Source organism: Lissotriton helveticus, chromosome 1_2, assembly GCF_964261635.1.
Source record: "Lissotriton helveticus chromosome 1_2, aLisHel1.1, whole genome shotgun sequence".
Classification (NCBI taxonomy): Eukaryota; Metazoa; Chordata; class Amphibia; order Caudata; family Salamandridae; genus Lissotriton; species Lissotriton helveticus.
The window spans coordinates 288,190,480-288,212,768 of NC_136058.1; the positions used below are offsets into that span (position 1 = coordinate 288,190,480).

At 48.9% G+C, this 22,289-nt stretch overlaps 1 protein-coding gene across 2 annotated transcripts in view; it reads right to left on the minus strand.

The window, feature by feature from the left end:
- BEST4 (bestrophin 4) overlaps positions 1-22,289 on the minus strand; it is a 133,327-nt gene that overhangs the window by 93,671 nt on the left and 17,367 nt on the right. For both annotated transcript variants that reach the window (XM_078673486.1, XM_078673485.1), the window contains exon 3: positions 16,451-16,545. In XM_078673486.1, coding sequence (XP_078529612.1) covers positions 16,451-16,545 — 95 coding nt within the window. The remainder of the gene's footprint in view (positions 1-16,450; positions 16,546-22,289) is intronic.

Consider the following 22,289-nt stretch of genomic DNA (forward strand, 5'->3'; position numbering starts at 1 on the left):
GTGTGTATCCTCTGCCTTCCCTCTTCCCACATCCCGGAGGAGTGTGAGATTTGTCAAGGCTTCTCTGGCAGGACCCTGAAGGAAAGACAGAAGATCAGGCTTCAGGGCCTCGAGGAAAGAAGGCTGAAGGCGCAAGGTGGGTCTGGAGGGGCTTCTTCTGCCCATGCTGAGGCCTCTGGGGGGCTCCCCAGGGGCAGGAAGACCAGCAAACATTCCCATTCTCCGTCTGGGTCGGTTGCACTGACCACGACGTCGAGAGGGATGACTGCGGTCTGTTCCCCATCTCCCCAGGGCTCTGGGTCGAAGCGACGTCGACGGTCGACGTCGAGGGAGTTACACAGGCCGCCGTCGAAGTCTCCTTTGACGATTTCGTCATCATCATCGTCGGCGTCGACGTCGAGTGATCGACGTCGACGGGCCCGGCGTCGGCGCTCGCCGTCGAAGCGACACCGCCGTTCGCCGTTGGCGAAGAGGAAACGATTGTCGTCGAGGGAATCCTCGTCGTCGAGTCCGCCGTTGAGGCGGAAGATGTCGCCGTCGAGGCGGAAGAAGTCGCCGTCGAGGCGTAAGAGGTCGCCATCGAGGCGGTCGAGGTCACCGTCGAGGCACAAGAGGTCGTCGTCGAGGCACAAGAGGTCGTCGTCGAGACACAAGAGGTCGCCTTCGAGGCGGACGAGGTCGCCGTCGAGGCATGGAATACGGTCGAAGCCGAGGAAGGGGCGTTCGACGTCGAGGGGCCTACGCTCGCCGTCTGGTCACCGTTCTTCGACGTCGAGGAAGCGTGGTGAGAGGCCTGATGCTGTGGGAGGCTCTCCACAGTCCAGATCTGGAGGCGGATCACCGGGATCGGTGTACTCCGAGGTGTATACTCCATCGCAGAAGCATGTTACGCCTCCGCCTCCGATGCCGAGGGGTCTCCCTCCGAGGGCTCCGACCCCTCCTCCGTTGCCTGCTCTGCCTCCACCTCCTCCACCGGTGCCGCGGCCTCCGGTGCCGGATAGGCCACCCCCGGTTCCACCGAGGTCGGTCTCGTTGCTCAGGCTTCCGACCCCTCCCAAAGGGACCCCTAAGCCGCTGGTCCCGTCCAAACCCAGGACCCCCGCCCCGGGGAAACCGGCAGAGCGTCCCAGGCCTAGGAAATCGCGGTCACGCTCCGGACGGAGAGGAAGATCGAGCAGTAGGCGCAGGTCCTCCACCAGATCTAGGCATCGCCATAGGAGGCGAGGATCCAGGTCCCATACGGACTCCTCTAGGACTCGCTCCTATTCGCCGACCTTATCGGACTCTCCGGAGACACGGGTGTCTCCGGTGGACGACATCAGCACGTTCCAGGAGGTTCTCCTGAGGGGGGCTACGAAATTGGGCATCACGGTGATGGCTCCTACACCTACGACGTCCGTGATATTCGAGACACTTCACAAGAAGCATCTGTCTCGCCCTCTGCTGCCATTGGTGCCAGGACTGGTCGAACCTGCGGAGGAGCTGTTCCTTACGCCTGCGGTGGTGAAGGCCGCTCCCTCCCGACTTCTGAAGAAGTACAGGGCACCGGATTCGGACCCGGCCTTCCTGCGGATGGACCCAGTACCTGACTCCGTGATAGTGACGGCGGCCAGGAAGTTAAACTCTACCTCTCCGTCCTCCACCGTGCCGCCTGATAAAGAAAGCCGATGGATTGATTCGGCTGGAAGGAAGGCTTGTGGAACTTCTTCCATGACCATGAAAGCCTCCAGCGATTCGGCGTTGCTGGGGCGGTACGGCCGTGCCCTGTGGGACTCCCTAGAACAGTTCACGGACCTTGTGCCACGAGACACGAGGGAGGACTTCCTAGAAATACTTAAGGAAGGGATGCTGGTTTCAAACCAGGTCATCAGCGCGGCTGCGGATATCTCGCTGTTGGCGGCACATGGTTACTGTCACGGGATCAACCAGCGCCGCCATGCTTGGCTCAGGCTCACGTCACTCAAGCCGGAGGCCCAGCAGCGGGTGGCCAATCTGCCCTTTTCCGGAGAAACACTGTTCGGAAAACATGCCGATGATGAGATGGCCCGCATGAAGGCGGAGGCGGAGACCCTGACGCCTGTGGGCTTGGAAAAGCCCAAAGAAAAGAAGTCCTACCGCCCGTTCCAGAGACGGTTCGGTGCACAGGGGAAAGGACGAGGGCAGTCTTCGGGACAGCAGCAGCAACAACAACAGCAGCAGTTCCGGAGGCCCTTCCAGAAGCGCCAGAGGGGTAGAGGTGGACAACAGTCCTCTACTGTGAACAAAGGCCCGGCCGGGTCTTCACCCTGAGCGGTTACTTCCCCTTCATCCGTTACCCGCTCCGGTGGGGGGAAGCGTTCAATTTTTTCTGGCAGAGTGGAGAAAAATTACTCAGGACAAGTGGGTGCTGAATATTGTTTGCAATGGATACAGTCTTCGGTTCACCAGCCCTCCTCCATCGATTCCTCCGGTCAGCTCGCGGTATCAGCTGCGCGAGCTCCAGGCGGAGGCCGATATCCTGTTAAGGAAAAGGGCGATAGAAGACGTACCTCTGTCTCAAAGAGGAAGAGGTCTGTACTCACGGTTCTTTCTGGTCCGCAAGAAGGACAAGAACGAGTTCAGGCCCATTCTGGACTTGCGACAGGCAAACAAGTGGATTCGCAGAGAAAAGTTTTGTATGCTGTCGTTGCATCAGATTTATCCTCAGTTGCAACAGGGAGACTGGCTATGTGCAATAGACCTACAGGATGCGTATTTCCATGTGCCCATTGCACACAAACACATGAAGTTCCTGCGATTTCAAGTCGGCACCAATCACTATCAGTACACGGTACTTCCATTCGGGCTGAAGTCTGCGCCCAGGACTTTCTCGAAGTGCATGGCTGTGGTAGCGGCACACCTGAGGAAGAACAAGGTGTTTGTCTACCCGTACCTGGACGATTGGTTGATCAAGGCCTCCTCCTTCTCAGAAGCTCAAGCGCACTTCCAGAAGACGTGCGTTCTATTGAACAAGCTGGGGTTGCACATCAACATGTCCAAGTCTGTCCCGACTCCGGTCCAGTGCATTCAGTACTTGGGGGCCACCATTGATACGATGTCAGCAAGCCTGTCTCCTTCGGAGGAGCGACGATTATCACTCCTTCGGAAAGCTCAGGCTCTTATGACCACTCCATCTACAACAGTGAGGACGGTGTCTTCTCTGCTGGGATCAATGGCCTCTTGTATCTTCCTGACGCCACATGCGCGGCTGCACATGAGACCGCTGCAGGAGTGCTTGGAGGATCAATGGGACCAGAGGAGAGGATCTTGGGATGACAAGATACGACGGTCTCTGCATGCTCTTCAGTCTCTGAAGTGGTGGTGTTCAGCGGAGAATCTCCTCAGAGGGGTTCCCTTCCACAAGGACATTCCCACTCAGACTATCGTGACGGATGCTTCTCTCCAGGGATGGGGAGCGCACTCCGGAGACCTACAGATTCAAGGGACGTGGTCCCTGACGGAGTCCACGTACCACATCAATTTCCTGGAACTCAGAGCTGTTCACTTGGCACTGAAGGCTTTTCACCCGTCCTTCCAGACCAACTCTCTGCTTATACAGACGGACAATACAACCATGATGTATTACCTCAACAAGCAGGGGGACTCGAGATCACGCACCCTGTCGCAGGAGGCACAGGCGATCTGGCACTGGCTTCTGGCCCGAGGACTGACGATAACGGCCACCCATCTGCCAGGTGTGCAGAATGTTCAGGCAGACGCACTGAGCAGGCTGATTCAGGAAATCCACGAATGGGTCATAAACGACGAAGTACTAGGAGAAGTCTTCGCAAGGTGGGGAACTCCAGACGTAGATCTGTTCGCCACCGCAGAAAACAGCAAATGCCGAGACTTTGCCTCCAGGTATTACCAGCCGGGGACGCTGGGGAATGCGTTATGGATCAACTGGTCGACCAGCTTTCTGTACGCTTTTCCACCCATTCCCCTGATTCCGACGGTTCTTATCAAGCTGTCCCGGTCCAGGGCGCGGATGATACTGATTGCCCCGGAATGGCCCAGACAGTGGTGGTTCACGGACCTGCTTCACCGGTCTCTCCTTCCTCACATATGGCTGCCGTGCAGGCCGGACCTTCTCACGAAGTTCGGGGGGCGGATGTTGCACCCCAACCTCTCGTCTTTGAGTTTGGTGGCATGGCTCCTGAGATAGTGCAATACGGCCATCTGAATCTCCCTGAAGATTGCATGGACATACTGAAGGAGGCTAAGCGACCTTCCACTAGAACTTCTTATGCTTACAAGTGGAAGAGGTTTTGCATCTGGTGCAAGTCCAAGAACTATGACCCGACGACAAGAAAGGAAGATGTCATCCTTCCATATCTTCTGCATCTGGCGCAGTCTGGCCTTAATGTCCATTCCATTAAGGTTCATCTGGCTGCATTGACTGCCTACGGGAAATGCCCTTCACAGACTTCCTTCTTCCAGATCCCTGTGATTAAAGATTTTCTGGAAGGCTTGAAGAAAGTATTCCCTCCTGTCAGGCTTCCCTCGCCTTCATGGGAATTGAATGTGGTGCTGTCCAGATTGATGAAGGAGCCTTTTGAACCTATTCGTAAGGCTTCGTTGCAGCACCTGTCCTGGAAGGCGGTGTTCCTCGTGGCCATTACATCGGCCCGCAGGGTGAGTGAAATTCAGGCGTTGTGTTGCCAAGAACCTTATACTGTATTTCATGCTGCTAAGGTTGTTATGCGTACTCACCCTAAATTTCTTCCCAAGGTTATTTCTGATTTTCATGTCAACCAGACTATAACTTTGCCTACGTTTTTTCAGAATCCTTCATCTCCAGCGGAAAGGTCTTTACATTTCCTGGATGTTCGGAGGGTGTTGAAATTTTATCTGGATAAAACCAAAGATATTCGTAGGTCAGACCAATTGTTTATCAATTATGGTTCAGTCAGGACGGGTCTTGCTACCTCTAAACAGTCCATCTCGAGGTGGATTGTGTCCTGCATACAATTGTGTTACCAAAAGGCTAATAAGACCTTAGGGGGCAAACCTAAGGCTCATTCCACCAGGGGCAAAGCTGCCACGACGGCTTTGCTTCGTAATGTTCCCATTGCCGAAATCTGCAAGGCGGCCACTTGGAAGTCGGTCCATACCTTTGCTAAGCATTACTGTCTGGACACTGATGCCAGGGCAGATGCTCAGGTTGGGCAGGCTTCGCTGCGAAATCTGTTCGCACAATAGTGGTGTTATTTCTCGTTCTCCACCGCCGCTTTGGTGTGGGGATGGGCTTGCCATTCTATTCACTAGATTATGACTATACACAGAGATCCCCTACTACAGAAGGAGTAGTTTCTGTCCTGTAACTCCAGTTCTGTAGTAGGGGTATCTCTGTTATAGTCATAAGCGCCCGCCCTCCTCCCCGGTGGAGAGAGATATTCATGTACGGAATGCTACAGGTCTGGCGTGTTAAGCCTTCAAAAAGAACTGAAACTAAATGGGACCTGCAGTGCATTCTGGGATACTGTGACGTTCTGGAAGGTTCTCTTAAAGGCACAGTATCCTGTTCTGAGCCACATAATGGCAGCCTATGGGGCTTGTCTGTCCAGGTTCTCCTCTCTATCATTCCAGAGGGTGTTTGCTGTTAAAGCAAGGGAAAATCTGTACAGGCTTTGCTGTTTTGTGGATTTTGTGGTGGAATTTCTAGTTGAAGTACTGGACAGTGTAGCTTTTTATAGGCTGCATTATCTGTCTTTAAATTCTCTCTTAAGTGTCTGTGCAGTTCTGCATTGTTTCGACACTTTAAGAGATTATTTTTGATTGCTCCGGGGTCCACGCACATGGGCGGGACTATTCACTAGATTATGACTATAACAGAGATACCCCTACTACAGAACTGGAGTTACAGGACAGAAACTACTCCTTCTCACTGCATGAGATCGGCGTGTGACGTGGAAAGTGCTAAATATTGTCAGTGAACACGCTGCCAGTGCACAGCATGAGACTTAGACACTCGTGAAAACTCAACATTCAGCACATACTTGTGAGCAGAATAACACGTGCACACTGAACGAGAGCGCGGCTTTGTACGCTGTGTTGTCATGGACTGAAACCCGGACACTGCGCTGGGGCATTGGACTGTGTCTTCCAAAGTCTTGATGCAGTGTGGTACTTCTTTCATCATGAGTCATGCACAGTAGCTCCGCATCTTAACACTCTTCACAACTGGAGACCTACCTACTGAACACGGGCAGTGAGTGCATCATACACTGTCAGCTTACAGCACAGTATATGTCCACTGTACGGGGGCCTCCCTCTTACACTGCCTGCTTGCATCACATACACGTCAGCTGCACTGGGACTCTCCAACCTACACTGCATGCTTACATCATAATACACATCGACTGCAATTCTGCACTGCATTAGAGATTTATATGAGCTCAGCCTGCTCACATCATGAGACCAGCCTGTCGCATTTGCGAAATATACAGAGCACTGCATGCTCACTATATAGGACATAAATAGTACAAGTGCTCACTGCATCTTACATTGCATAGTCACAGTATGAGGCTTGCATACTTCCCGGAGCCACTGCATCTTATCACTAAACTCACTGCCTGAGCATATTATGGTACATGAACACTGCACTAGAGCACTTGATCTAGCGCTCTTTACACATACCATTAGACTTGCACAAGGCGATTCATCGAAATAGTGAAAACGCTACCTGCTCCCATCATGAGAACTGCGCTGGAGCACTGCAGCCATCACTGTCTGTTTATAGTGTACGTGGGTAACTCATCTTTCTTTGCGGTGACCGCACTGGCCTGGCACAGTGCAGTGGGACTCTACTTCCTATCCATACTAATATAATAAAGAGAGAGCCCAAACCTTTGAGGCGGGTAATCTCAGGAACCACAGCACTAATCACAACACCCAATACAGCGTTGGAAAGGGCAGTTGCAGCAGAAGGACATAGGCTACGCAGACGCCCACCATATACATTTAAAAGGTAAAAGAACCGTGCCAGAAAAGTAGTCCCTTGTGGGCGTGTCTGCATTGTGCTGTGGGCGTGTGCTGGGGGGCGTGACAAGCGCTGGGGGCGTGTGGTACGTTCTGCCCTACGGGCAGGACTGTTCCCATGAGGCACAGGGTCAAGGCTGATTTACATATGGCCATGTCTGAACTGGGGTGGTGTGGAGTGCAAAAAAACGATGGATTTTGGCCCAGATCTCTATACTGGGGTGAATGTATGACATTGTTCTTCATTCTGTCCATCAACTGTTGTTTTTGCATTTGTCACCCCGAGTGTGATGGGTATGCTCAGACGTGAGTACCATGCTCTCCACACCACTGAAGTCAAGCTATCTTGGCTGAAGACGGATGATAGCCAGAAACTGGCCCTAGAATGGTTTTTTTTGGTCCAGCAATGACATGGCTTGGCAGTTTGGGCTGCACTGTTCCCATGAGGCACAGGGTCAAGGCTGATTTGCATATGGCCATGTCAGAATTGGAGTGGTGTGGAGTGCAAACAAAATGATGGATTTAGGCCCAAATATCTGTACTGGGGCAAATGTATGATATTGTTCTGCATTCTGTCCATCAACTGTTGTTTTTGCATTTGTCACCTCGACTTGAATGGGTATGCTCAGACATGAGTCCCATGCTCTCCACACCACTGGAGTCAAGCTATCCTCGCTGAAGAAACCCGTCCTTGGATGCTTGATTCCTAGGTCCTAGGATGCTTGATTCCGGTCCAGGAAAGACATGGCTTGGCGGTTCGTGCTGGACTGTTCCCATGAGGCAGAGGGTCAAGGCTGATTTGCATATGGCCATGTCTGAACTGGGGTGGTGTGGAGTGCAAAAAAACGATGGATTTAGGCCCAGATCTCTGTACTGGGGTGAATGTATGGCATTGTTCTGCATTCTGTCCATCAACTGTTGTTTTTACGTTCCGCCCTTCATGCCATGTCTCATATCATGTGCTGGGGGCCTGGGCGTGTGCGGGGCGCGGGATTACGGGGAAAAAAAAGGAAGCGTTGTGCCAAATATTTCATTGTTTTTTCTTCCCAGGTTCTGTACATTCCAGCTCCGGGTGTCCACCCTGCTCCCTTTAAATACCCCTGCACCCCATAATCATAACCCACCCTTACTCCTTAAAATACCCCAACACCCTTAAACACTAACCCATCTTAACCCTATAAATATACCCTGTACCCCAAAAACCAAACCTATCCCTAAACCCTAAAAATACCCCTGTACCCCAAAACCCAAACCTACCCCTGAACCCTAAAAATACCCCTGTACCCCAAAACCCAAACCTAACCCTGAACCATAAAAATAACCCTGTACCCCAAAACCCAAACCTACCCCTGAACCCTAAAATACCCATGTACCCCAAACGCCAAACCTAGCCCTGAACCCTAAAAATACCCCTGTACCCCAAAACCCAAACCTAGCCCTGAACCCTAAAATACCCCTGTACCCCAAAACCCAAACCTACCCCTGAACCCTAAAAATACCTCTATACCCCAAAACCCAAACCTAGCCCTGAACCCTAAAAATACCCCTGTACCCCAAAACCCATACCTATCCCTAAACCCTAAAACTACCCCTGTACCCCATAAGCAAAACTATATCTGAACGACCCTTAAAATACCCAAACACCCCAAAACATATACCTTAGTACCCCAAAACATATACCCCTATACCCATACTTACCTATTCCAAACATTAAAAAAAATGCTTTTACCATTCATGCATTTACAACGAATTTCGTTGTAAATGTATGCGTGGTAAAAGCATATAATATGTAATGCCATGCATTATAATGGCATTGCGGAGTCATGGTACTTTCTTAATGAAAGTATGCGGAGTGATGGTATGCGGAAAGAAAGTTGCCGAATAATGGGTGTTTATCCTCCCCCGGTAAGTACATTGGTGGCACGGCGGCCCACATCTCCAGCAACATACTCATATTTTTTCACCACCGATTTGAAAAATCCACAGGTCTCTCTCATTGATGGCCAGCACCGACATACACTTTTAGGCACACCTCCCGCCACAAGTTCTAGAATTGCGAACTTTAGAGCTGGGGAGCTACGTTCGAATCTCGGTAACAGCTCAACATCCTGTGATTCCAGGCAAATCGCGTTGTCTCCTCGTGCCTACCACAAATGAATGTGTTCTTCTGTAATGTAAATTGTGCTCATTCCATGTTGTCGAGTTCGCGCTATATAATATTTCAAGGAAAAATAAAGTAGGGCAACTCGAGTTCACACACTATTGAACGCGCACTCTTAAGTGCATCAGCAGTGCACTGTGAATCGGAGCGTTTCACAGGCCTGTCACAGATAAGAAATGCTATCAAAACAAAATCCTACAAAACAATATACTACTGGCCGGCAGCAATTCATACCCGGACAACGTCGGGACGGGCTGCTAGTAAGTGAATAAAATGACTGCTCATAGCAGCAAACCTACACACTGCACACGGGCACTGTGCCTCATTAATGAACACTCTCGCTACTCATGTTGTGAACGCTGGAAGCTGTGCTGGAGCGCTGCATCTATCGTGGTTTACTCATACCGTGGCAGAAGTTTCTGTGCTGGCACAAGCATAGGGCGCTGCATTGACCTGGGGCTTCCACGCTAACCCTGGACGCTGTAACTTATCAGTAAACACACTGCCTGGCTTTGGAGGGGTTGAGGGCAGCAGGTACCCACTGCCAGGTCTCTGGGGTGCCCTCCTGTCGGTGTGAGCCTCCTCTCAGGGCAGCACGTGTTGCCTGCAGCACCCCTCGGTCTCAGCCATAATCCGTGCCACTGTCCCCCGGGCTGTCAGAGGGGGGCACAGGGAGGAGGAGGCCGGCCGAGGGAGAGACCCGCAGCAGGAAGGATGGCGAGAGTGGCGGTGGGCGGTCCGGGCCCCCTGCGCTCTGCTGAGGGCTGTGGGCGGCGGCTGCCGGTGCAGTCACGGCTTGGGGCGGCTCCAGGTTCCCTCGCCGTCTGCGCTCCAGAGCCGGCTGAGGGAGCCGCGGGCCGGGTGCGCGGAGTTGCGATCGGCCTCCGAGTAACATTAAGAAGTCCCGCTTCAAATGTTGGCATGGCACAGGGAGGAGGAGGCCTGCCGAGGGAGAGACCCGCAGCAGGAAGGACGCGAGAGTGGCGGCGGGCGGCCCGGGCCCCCTGCGCTCTGCTGAGGGATGTGGGCGGCGGCTGCGCGTGCAGTCACGGCTTCGGCGGCTCCAAGTTCCCTAACTTGAGTATGGCTTACAAGACAAAGCGGCGAGGAGGAGCAGGCTTTCGGCAGGGGAAAAAAAATGGCGGCCGCAAAGCTCCGAACATTTTCGGATTCGGGGGCGTGTTTTTGGGTTCTGAGTGATGGGTGACGTCACAGGGCTAAAGAACGCCAAAAAAACATGCCCCCGAATCCGAAAGAGACGGGGCTTTATTGGAGTGACTCCCTTCTCCTCCAATGGCTGCCCTCCATTTAGGAAGCCAGCCATTGGAGGAGAATGGAGGAGAGAGGCGGGTTCCAAGCCCCCTAACTCCAAAACATTAAATCTTCGGGACTCCGCCCTCACTACTTCGCAGTGAGTGCAACGGTCCCTCGACCTAAAAACCTTATTTAGAACTAGGGGATGGGAAGGTCTGACTGACTGGGGATGGGTAGTCTGTCCGGTATTAGGGCTTAGGCTGCTACAATATTGGATTATTGATTGCATTGGAAATGACAAATCACTGTTATAGATGTCCAGAGGCTTCAAGCCAATCAGAATGCTCTATGGGGTGAGCGAACCTATTGAATAAACTTTAAAGCCATAACAAAGTGGCTGGATGTTTGGGTGCAACTCAGCATGGGGTCCCTGTTCCAACAGCGGGGAGCATTCCAGAGGGCGCGCCTCATTGCGTGGTGCTGAGCAAGCTCCTCACCAGTTTACGGACTTCTCACCCATACACATGCTTGTGGCCTCTCAGTTGTGTGACAGACAGAGGCTTGGCCAACACTCACCCTTCAAACATTGATCAGAAGGTCTGGAGGCTTTTGGGCTGTGAAAATCACAAAGAGCGCTTGTACTGTGCGTCTGTACTATAGGCATTACCTATAGTCGTCGCTTGCAGAAGGCCTTCCACTGCAAGCTAATGTGTCACTGTGGGGCATATTACCAAGGGTGGCGATAGGCAATTATCGCCGGTTTAGCGGCCGTTTTCGGCCACTAAGCGGCGATAATTCTATTGCTCTATTAGCAAGCTGTTGCTAACTGATGTTAGCGACAGCTTTTAGTCGATAGCCAGCGGTTTGGGGCCCGCTTTGCATGTCAGCGATATTTATCGCTAATGACATGCAAAGTGGGCGTACCCAACCTGTTAGCAACCTGTTAGCGATTGACTGAAAGCAGTCGCTAACGTCGCTATCGCCTATTAGCAAGACAGGCGTAGCGATGGAAATATTCCCGCTATCGCCAAAAACCAACGCCTGCTCAGACCAGTTCTTAGCCATGTTATCCAATGGGAGGTGGATAACATGGCTAAGAGCATTTCGTCGCTAATGCGTGAATATCGCTGTATTCTCGGCGATATTCACGCATTTCGCCTGATTTTTATCGCTTTTGAGATAAACCTTGCTAATAGCAAGTTATCTCAGCGATAAAAACCGATAATGCGCGGCGATAAAAATATTGCCGCTAACCCTACTTAGCAATAAATATCACTATTTGTTGGTAATATGCCCCTGTGTTTTTAGTAACATGATCTGATAGAAAGAAAAATGTTTTTAGTAAAGACTGCAAATTATGCAACAGATGTTCGATAAAGTGGCAAATGTGGCAATACTATGATTATGCAAAAAACTGACTATAGGTGTGTGGTTTGGTCTTTGCAAACATTTAGCCACTTTTTGTTTCTTTAGCTGTGCTACAAGCCAAATTGTAAAAGCTTATTCTAAGTGATAAATGTGCACCTTGAATAACTGAGATCTGCTCTTTCTTTTCATGACAATGAAACTAGGGTGTTCGTTTGCTGTTGTCATCTTTGTGTTCCCAGTTTAATGAGCTTAATGAGGCCCTGGATGTATGTTCTACTGCTAGTTTCACATGTAATAATGGATAGCATTTGTATTGTCTCTTGGTTGACCGCTTTGATTTTTTTATTTTGTTTTTTCAATTGTATGTATCGCAGACACGGCGTGAAGACATCAGAGCGCTTTATTACAGTAGCAGGATACTTGGGTTACAGCAAGTACTAGTTACAGTAATTAAACTCGGACGTTTACATCGGTGGATGCGTGCAGGAGTTACCACATGAGACAATTACAGCAGTTGATCAAAGGTCATACACAGTTAAAGCATCGATTTAGATGGTGGAGAGAGTACTTAAGTCTGGTCGAGGGTGATTAACCAAGGTATCTGTCAAATAGGAGGAGCTTGAGGTCCTTTTTGAAGATGACCAGGCAGGTGGATAGGCGTAGAGAGGTGGATAGTTCCAGATGCTTGTGGCACTACCAGAGAAAGACTGGCTCTTGTATCATTATCGACTGATGAACCAAACACATTTGACCTAGCTGCTGCAACATACAGATATCAACGGCTTGTTGACAGGGCGGACTGACTACCGGGCGTTTTGGAATGCTGCCGAGCTGGGGGCTGATTTCACTGTGGTGGGGGCTGATTTCATTAATGGAAACCTGCGTGTGCTATGAAATAATTAAAGCAAAATGAATTTCGTTCAGTACACGCAGGTCCCTATTAACGAAATCAGCCCCCAGCTCAGCAGCATTCGAAAACGCCCGGTAGCCAGTCCGGCCCTGCTTCCATAGGAGTGGCTCACAGGTTGGCTTCCTGTTGTGCTGTGCAGTTAATTTCACTACCAGGGAATGGATCTGCAATAGGTCCTGATAACACTGGAGTTCAGATAGCAGAGGCCCGATCACTAAGCAGCTGAAAATCAGCTGGAAGTCAGTTTGCACAGTGTGTGTCGTTGTCGTGTTGTCAATATCGAGACACTGGTGGACTTGCTTGACTTTCTCTGTAGTTTGTGTCACAAAAATGTTTGCATGCTGGCATAAAATGTTACAGCAAACAGACCCTTGATATTAACTGAGAAGAGGTCATGCAACAGATGGAGAATGACGCCAGCGTCACTGTCATATGATGAAGCAGAGGAAGTCTGGATGTTGCGGGCCGCCATTTTGTCTAGCCAGTTGAGTATTATTATTATTATTAAATTAGTTTTGTAAGGCGCGCAGCTACCCAAAAAGGGTTTCCCGGCGCCTAATTAGTATTGGTTGTCCAATTTAGGGATGCCGGTCTGGCTCCATTTTCGACTGTGCTACCGCTCGGCAAGGTGGCTATGTAAATCATGTTGGTCCTCCACCTAGAGCCATTTAAATGTCCCTAAAGTGATTGGAGAAGTCTAGCAACACGTCAGGGACATGGAGCATTTGTTATGTGGGCAATGGGTACTTCCAGGGAACCATATGTGCAATGACAATTACACGATGGTGGCCCACATAAGAGGCTGAAACATGTTGACACCGATGAGGGTGTAGGGACATTGCACCCTATCAACTTCCAAATCATTATTTTGATTTATTCGAGGGACACCCGATGTTAAAGGGATACCTGGGTGTCCTCTAGGTATTTTTAACTTAGATTAAGACACCAGCAGGATAATATCACAAGTGACCTCTGTACTTTGGTGGAGCACATTCTGATCTTAAGGAACCAGGATGAGACACGATGATGAAGCATACCGCTAACAGAGTGGGTGATGATCTTTGAAAACAACAAGGATGGCTGTCTAGGGGCTACCAGCCACTAGTGCTCATAGGTTGTCAGATACCCTTTGTGTTGTGTTGAAGTTTCCTTCCCACCATCTTCTAAATCTGACCACTTGTGTCACTTTATGTGTTCTCTTTTGGCACTTTTCAATTTAGTGCACTGACAATTCAGCTCATATATGCTTCTAAGTTGGCTCACTGAGTTATGCACACACTGCTGACATCTGTGTCACCTGTCGGTCATGAGTTTGGAAACTTTTAAGGACTTTCACCCATTCCAGATCAATAAACTGCACTCAACTGAACTAGGAAATATTAACCCTTGGGGCCTCATTTATGAAAAGTGTTGCATCGCTGGTTGCAAACAGCGATGCAACACTTTTCATTGCGCCCTGTTTGCGACACCTTGGATGACCCGTATTTACAGTACGGCGCTCCATGTCGCAAGTATTGACCAGATACGTCAGAAGTCCTGACTTATCTTGTGGCTCAGTAATGACGCATTGCTGGAGTGGGCCACAAAACAAACGCAACTCCAGCAATGTGTCATTACACATGGGCGAGTCCCATGTAAAAGGGCCTGCATCAAGTCCTTATGCCTGCTGTGAAGCCGGCATAAGGATTTGACACAGTGAACTCGTAGAAGTGGTGCAGTGAAATCTCATAGATTTCACTGTGCCATTCTATGAGCCTTTTTTTACGGGAAGACGTCCACACTGCATATATTATACCTGACGCAGGTATAACGCAGCGCAGGGGTTTACAAAGTGACGCATCTGCCTAGATGCATCACTTTGTAAATATGAAGCAGTGTGGGGCATTTTTTATGCCGCCGCAAGGGGCTGCATAAGGCCTTCATAAACTGCAATGTTACCAGCCTCGGTGATGCTGCCCTTCTAAAAACCTCAACAGTTAAGGAATAACAATCATGTGTCTCTTCACTTGAAGATATTTGCTAAAATAGCTTATAAACTGCGTTGATAGCTACCTATTGTCATGAAGTTCAATTGTGAAATTCTGACCTGCTAAGGCAAAGGGTTTCCTTTAGGTCCCACTTCTAGGAAACTATCAGCCAGATTCATCATTCTGCCGTTTTGCGAGCCCCTAATAGCGATTCATAAGGAATCGCTATTAAGGACTTGCAAAACGGGATTCATGTAGGAATTGCAAAAAATATTGCGATTCCTACATGTTCCTTATTTGCGATTAGCAAATTGCTAATCGCAAATAGGGAATAACTCCCCATTCATTCCTATGGGCCTACAGGCCCATAGGAATGAATGGGGAGTTATTCCTTATTTGCGATTAGCAATTAGCTAATCGCAAATAAGGATGCGATTTCAAGGGTGCAGGGGTGTCCAAAGGACACCCTGTAGCACCCCTGAAAAGTAATCTACATTGGTGTTGCACACACACACATGTCCAAAGGACATGTGTGTGTGTAACATGCAACTTAGAAAAATGCATTTAAATGCATTTTTCTAAGTTTTTGCTATTTACCACGAGGTCTGACCTCTCGGTAAATAGCGGCCCAAAAATGCAATTTCGCAATTTTAAAATGATTCATGAATTGCATTTCAGGAATCTCAAATAGAGATTCCTTAAATGCAATTCTTCGCAAATGTGCGAATTCTTTAATAGCGAATTTTGCATTTGGGATGATGAATCCCAAATGCAAAAATTGCACTCGCAAAAGGCAAGATTCTGAGAATCTTGCCCTTTGCAAGTGCAATTTAGCTTGATGAATCAGGCTGTATCTTTTGAAGGAATCTCAAATTCGTCTTCAGCACAATGTGTTTTTACCCCCTGCAGACACAAGTTTTCTTTTCTCTCTTGAGTTACCTATTATCAATCATGGGGATATTTCCAAGAAAATGCCGGAGCACTGTATTACGCCAAATTTGGTAATGCCATGCTCTGACATTTTCAAAATGAAGGTATTCGCTGTATTTACAAAAATACAGGCTCCATCTGCGTTTCCCCTAGCGCTGGCGCTTAAAAAGCTGGCTACTACCTGCGCAGGCACCCTGCCGCCATGTTGCAAGGGTGCCTGCACTGCTGGGATGATTGTTTATTTGCAGGAAGGGACACCTTCCCGCACATAAACAATCAATAATGGCGATTTGCTGTTTCTATGTATGTTGCAAAATGCAGCACACATATAATGAGCAAACACAAGTAGAAATAAATAATTTCTCCTCATATCACATTCCCAAGGCCATGTATTCCCTGGCCTTAGTTTTAGGCGCTGCGCCAACCTTGTAAATATGGGACAGCATCAAAAAGCAATGGGTGTTGTGGTAGAACGCCCACAGCAACATCCATTGCATGCCCCTTTGCCGCAGCGGACTGCGGAAGAAAGGGGCATATTTACAAAGTGGCATTGAGCTACATAAAGTGGCATAGCGCCACCTTGTAAATATGGGGTATGGTGCAACGCTACAGGAGCAGCAGAAAATGTGACGCTCCTGTGGCGGTGAGGGCTTGTAAATATGCCCCTCAATTTAATCCATTAATTACTTCGGGGGTTGCATCGCTAGCGCATAGAAGAAATGCACCTATAGAAGGATTACAACAAATCCTCCATATGACAGTTGTTTGCTGTTCCCTGGGCAGAATTGGATTACAAACTGGAGGGGTAAAGTGATCTCTAGGGCATTTCAGAAACAATTGCAAAAATTAAGTAAGACTTACCAAGCACAAAGGAGATGGGGATCAGATCTGTCGATCGGTTGCAGTACAGCGACACCTTCTCAAACATTTTCTTCTGTTCTTCGCATAGCAAGAACCTACACGACATTTGATACAATGCTCCAAGTCAGATTTCCATCTCTGGTATATTTTAAATACACTGCTATTCAAGGTGAATTGATTTTAAGAATGGCGCAGTCAATGTATATTAAACTAATGCGAGTTCGCCCTTCTTTGAGATTCAACTGCCTTATGCCCCTGGACTCTGCTATGAGTTATCTGAGCTCACACATGACTCTAAAAGGGCAGTTCTCTCAAATCCATATGATCAATAGATCCATAAACTGAAAGAGGCGTGGCTTGAGAAAATTTGCCTTCCTGGAATTGGTACGTTTTGCAATATTTTGCAGTACCTTGAATACAGATGGAAAATAGCAGATTAACCTATACTAGTCATCGTCCAGTGGCTTTTAAAATAGTTCCCAACTTGTACATTGAGTGTAAAGGCTTCAGAATTGGATTCAGTGATTCTTTGATAAGTACAGTATTTACACGGAATTTTGTCGCTATTTTTGGTGCGTCTGCTACATTTAAACCATTGCCAGGTGGTTCCTGATTTGTACACTGTGGTACATGGAGCTCCACGCTCCCAATTCGCTACGGTCTCTGACAACTCTGATCACCTCTGTTGAGCAGTGCCTTTTATTTTATTTTTTATTTTATTTAATGTAATTTTTAGGTCTTGACTATTCTATCCCGCAGGGATAAATAGGCGAGTATATAGTAGGCGAAACAAACTCTTGACCAAGCGCGGATTAAGTGCAGTTCATGTGATGCACTTGTGTGAGACGCGCGTGCACGTCAAACCCATCAGCCTCGCACCAGACTTCAATGGAATGCCTCCCAAGCTGCTCCCCCGCCCCCCACCATCAGCCTTCAAAGCAATGCCAGTCGTGCAAGACGCGCGTGCACATTAAACACCATCTGCCTCGTATCAGACTTCAGAGGCAGACTTCAGAGCAATCCATCTCACAATGGCCCCTTCCCCTCCCCTCCCCACTACAGAGCTCGTCTCACGGCCGTGCTTTCACTTTCACGGCCGCGATGCCGTGTCTCTTTCATGGCCAATGCTTGTTTTTTTTTCTTCTCCAGCATCCCTCCCAGGCTCTTTCTCCCCTGCTCCGGATTCTTCAGCTTGAAGTGAAATGTTATTACCATCTCTGACACCCCATATGCTCGTTCCCTCCCACTCGTTCGCTCCCATTCTCCCCAGCCCCCCACCCCCATCCAACTTGAAAGGAAGCCTCGCACACCACCATGCTCGTTCCCTCCCACTCGCTCACTCCCCTGCTCCCCCGCCCCCCCGACTTGTTAATATAATTATTGCTGCATAGATCATTTTACTTTTTAAATAAATATTGCAAAGCCTATATGCGGCAAACAGTAAAGCCAATATTAAAGCATACAAGTGAAGCCCGTTGCTGCTTCCTCCTTTTCCCTATGCCCTAAAGAGGAATGCAGCATGTATTAATTCAATGGTAAGAAAGCTCTGCTGCTTCGTGCTGTAGAATAAATAAATAAAACCGTATGTTTGCTCTTTCCCAGCCTCCCCCTCTGCCCCTCCCGCTCACTCAGGCTTCAGTGGAGCTGCTACTTTCCTGCACGTAGCCTGATTTTTTTTTCTTCTCCAGCATCCCTCCCAGGTTCTTTCTCCCCTGCTCCGGATTCTTCAGCTTGAAGTGAAATGTTACTACCATCTCTGACACCCCATATGCTCGTTCCCTCCCACTCGCTCGCTCCCCTGCTCCCCCGCCCCTCCCCACCCCCATCCGACTTGAAAGGAAGCCTCACACACAACCATGCTCGTTCCCTCCCACTCGCTCGCTCCCCTGCTCCCCCGCCCCCCCCACCCGACTTGTTAATGAAATTATTTCTGCACAGATCATGTTACTTAAAAAAATAATAATAAACAGAACAGTGTCCCCCAACCCTAAAAAATATCCTTCTCCCTGTGTCTCCTAACATGTTGCTCTCAAAGCATTGCATCTCGCGTCTAGGACCGTGAGATCTCCGCCACTTGAATGTGTGTTTGCTTTGACCTTGTGAACACGACCCTCCCCCAAGCTCAGATGTGTTCAGGGGCTGCACAGAAGTTAGCACGAGTCCATGTTTTGCACAGGGCCGCTTGCGAGCGTTGCTCAATGAAGCTTCGGCTGCCCTGCGGTCACATTGGCTTCCAGCTGTAGCGTCCCTGCTCGCTGCAGAGCATGTAAACAAACCACAGGGCTGCTGCTGCAGGGCCCGCCTCCTCCCTGTAAACAGCCATCATACGGGAGGTGTGGGCAGGGCAGTAGCGAGCGGGTAATAAACTAAAAGTGACAGAAACTGCTACACACGCGGCATTTTTGGAATACATGCATGCGCTCACGACTAACACGGTTGTTCTTTATCAGTTTATCCTATGCATTAGGCTGCCCATGGCTCACCCATGTTGATAGTCCACAAAACATGACTGAACTAGTTTCTGCTGACACATCTTTTGTGTGTGTGTGTTTTATTTAAATTGATTACTGGTGGTTTCAGTTGCTCTTATAATGAAACACTTGTACGCCCATTGTCTGGCATGCTGGCTGTGCAGAATTGCTCACACGTAAATGTCCAAAGTTTCTTGCACCACATTATGCAACTTGGGAAAACTATTAACTGTTAAGTGTAGACGCTTTTTGTGTGGCGCACCCGCGATAGACTACGTTTTGGCTTACTTCCCGACACCGGCCATGATTCCTTGGACATGTTAGGAGCTCCAACTCCAACTTCACCCTCCAACTCCACCCTCCAACTCCAACTCCACTCTCCGGGCCCGATTCACAGAACTAACTTAAGACAAAATCCTAAACTTACTACCATTTTGGTGTTCACTGAAGGCACTTACTCATTTTGGTATTCACAGAAGGCACTTACTCCTTTCGGTATTCACAGAAGTTAGGAGTCCTAACTTTAGGACTCCTAAATGCCTTCTGTGAATACCGAAAGTCTTAAAATTATGATTTTTCTCAATTTAGTAGTAGTAAAGTTAGGACTCCTAACTTTAGGACTCCTAAATGCCTTCTGTGAATACTGAAAGTCTTAAAATTAGGATCTTTCTCAACTTTACTACTACTAAACTGAGAGACTCCTAACTTCTGTGAATACCAAAATGAGTAAGTGTCTTCTGTGAATACCAAAATGAGTAAGTGCCTTCTGTGAATACGAAAATGGTAGGAAGTTTAGGATTTTGTCTTAAGTTAGTTCTGTGAATCGGGCCCTTCAACTCCACCCTCCAACTCCACCCTCCAACTCCAACTCCACCCCTCCAACTCCACCCTCCAACTCCACCCTTCAACTCCACCCTCAACCTCCAACTCCAACTCCACCCTCCAACTCCAATGCCACCCTCCAACTCCAGTCTCCAACTCCACCCTCCAACTCAAACTCCACCCTCCAACTCCAGTCTCCAACTCCACCCTCCAACTCCACCCTCCAACTCCAACTCCACCCTCCAACTCCAACTCCACCCTCCAACTCCTACTCCACCCTACAACTCCAACTGCACCCTCCAACTCCACCCTCCAACTTCACCCTCCAACTCCACCCTCCAACTCCAACTCCACCGTCCAACTCTAACTCCACCCTCCCTATCCACCCTCCAACTCCAACTCCGCCCTCCAACTCTACCCTCCAACTCCACCTTCCAACTCCACCCTCCAACTCCAACTCCACCCTCCAACTCCACCCTCCAACTTCACCCTCCAACTCCACCCTCCAACTCCACGCTCCAACTCCATCCTCCAACTCTACCCTCCATCACTCAGGGGCACCACCACATCACTCAGGGACGCCACCACATCACTTGGGGACACCACCACATCACTCAGGGACACCACCACATCACTCGGGGACACCACCACATCACTCGGGGACACCACCACATCACTCGGGGAAACCACCACATCACTCTGGGACACCACCACATCACTCAGCCCAACCACATCATCACTCAGGACCACAACAGCACTGTCCTTGCTTGCTACCAACAAGCATTGCCATAGCCAATGGGACTCGCATTAGGAAAGTGTAAGCTATTGGCTTTGTGACTAACAATGCTATTAATTTATATATTTTCAAAGTCAACACATATTTAAAAAAATTGTCATTTACAATACCAATAGCTCACACTTTCCTAATGCGAGACCTATTGCATTGCAAATGCTTGTTTTTTTTAAAGGATTGGAACTGATTTACACATATTAAAGAAGTATAAGAACACCATTCCCAGCAGTTCCCATCTACTTTGATATCTGATCACTAACTCAATCGATCAAATGCACTCATTTGTTCGCTTATACATTTAGCCAGTGCCCTGTCGCACATTGCTAAAGTAGGTACACTGCGATGCATAAAACTGCTTTGTATTACAGAACACACAAGTTTGCTCCAGTAATGTGCCATACTGTGCGTCTTGTAAGCACTGATGGGATTTACATGTACCATAAACAGAACAAGCATTTACAATGCAATGGTCTCGGCATTATTAAAGGTAGAGCTATTGGCATTGCTCATGACATTTTTTTATTTTATTTTTTAAATCATAAATAAATGGCATGGTCATTTACATTGCCAATAGCTTAATCGTTAAATAAATGGCATGGGACCCGATTCACAGAATGAACTTAAGACTCAATCCTAAACTTACTACTATTTTGGTATTCACAGAATGCACTTACTACTTTTGGCATTCACAGAATGAACTTACTACTTTTGGTATTCACAGAAGTTAGGATTTTGTCTTAAGACAAACTTAAGACAGACTTAAGACAGACTTAATACAGGCTTAAGACAGACTTAAGACAAAATACTTACTTAAGTCTGTCTTAAGTTTGTCTTAAGTCTGTCTTAAGACAAACAAGACAAAATCCTAACTTCTGTGAATACCAAAAGTAGTAAGTTCATTCTGTAAATACCAAAAGTAGTAAGTGCATTCTGTGAATGCCAAAAGTAGTAAGTGCATTCTGTGAATACCAAAATAGTAGTAAGTTTAGGATTGAGTCTTAAGTTCATTCTGTGAATCGGGCCCATTGTCATTTACAATGCCAATAGCTTAATAGCTCGCAAATGCATGACCTATTGCATTTACACCCACAGAGCCACAGACACACACACAGAGCCACTCACACACACACACAGGCACACACACACACACAGAGCCACACACACACACAGAGCCACACACACACACACCCACACACACAGAGCCACACACACACACACACACACCCAGAGCTACACACACACACACAGAGCCACACACACACACACAGAGCCACACACACACACCCAGAGCCACGCACACACACCCAGAGCCACACACACACACACCCAGAGCGACACACACCCAGAGCCACACACACCCAGAGCCACACAGACACCCAGAGCCACATACACACACAGGAGAGCAAGCACAGCGAGGGGGCAGGGAAGCAAGCATAGCGAGGGGGCAGGGAAGCAAGCACAGCGAGGGGGCAGGGAAGCAAGCACAGCCAGGGGGCAGGGAAGCAAGCACAGCCAGGGGGCATGGAAGGAAGCACAGACAGGGGGCAGGGAAGCAAGCACAGCCAGGGGGAAGGGAAGCAAGCACAGCCAGGGGCGGAGGAGCAAGCACAGCCAGGGTCAGCTGCCAGCAGAGGTTCGCTTGGCCAGAGATCTCCCGCTCTGGCTCTGTGAAAGGCCTAATATCTGGCCGAAGATCTACTTCTTGATCTCATGGAACTCAACAAGTCTGCCTTCCCGACAGCGAACCTACCCA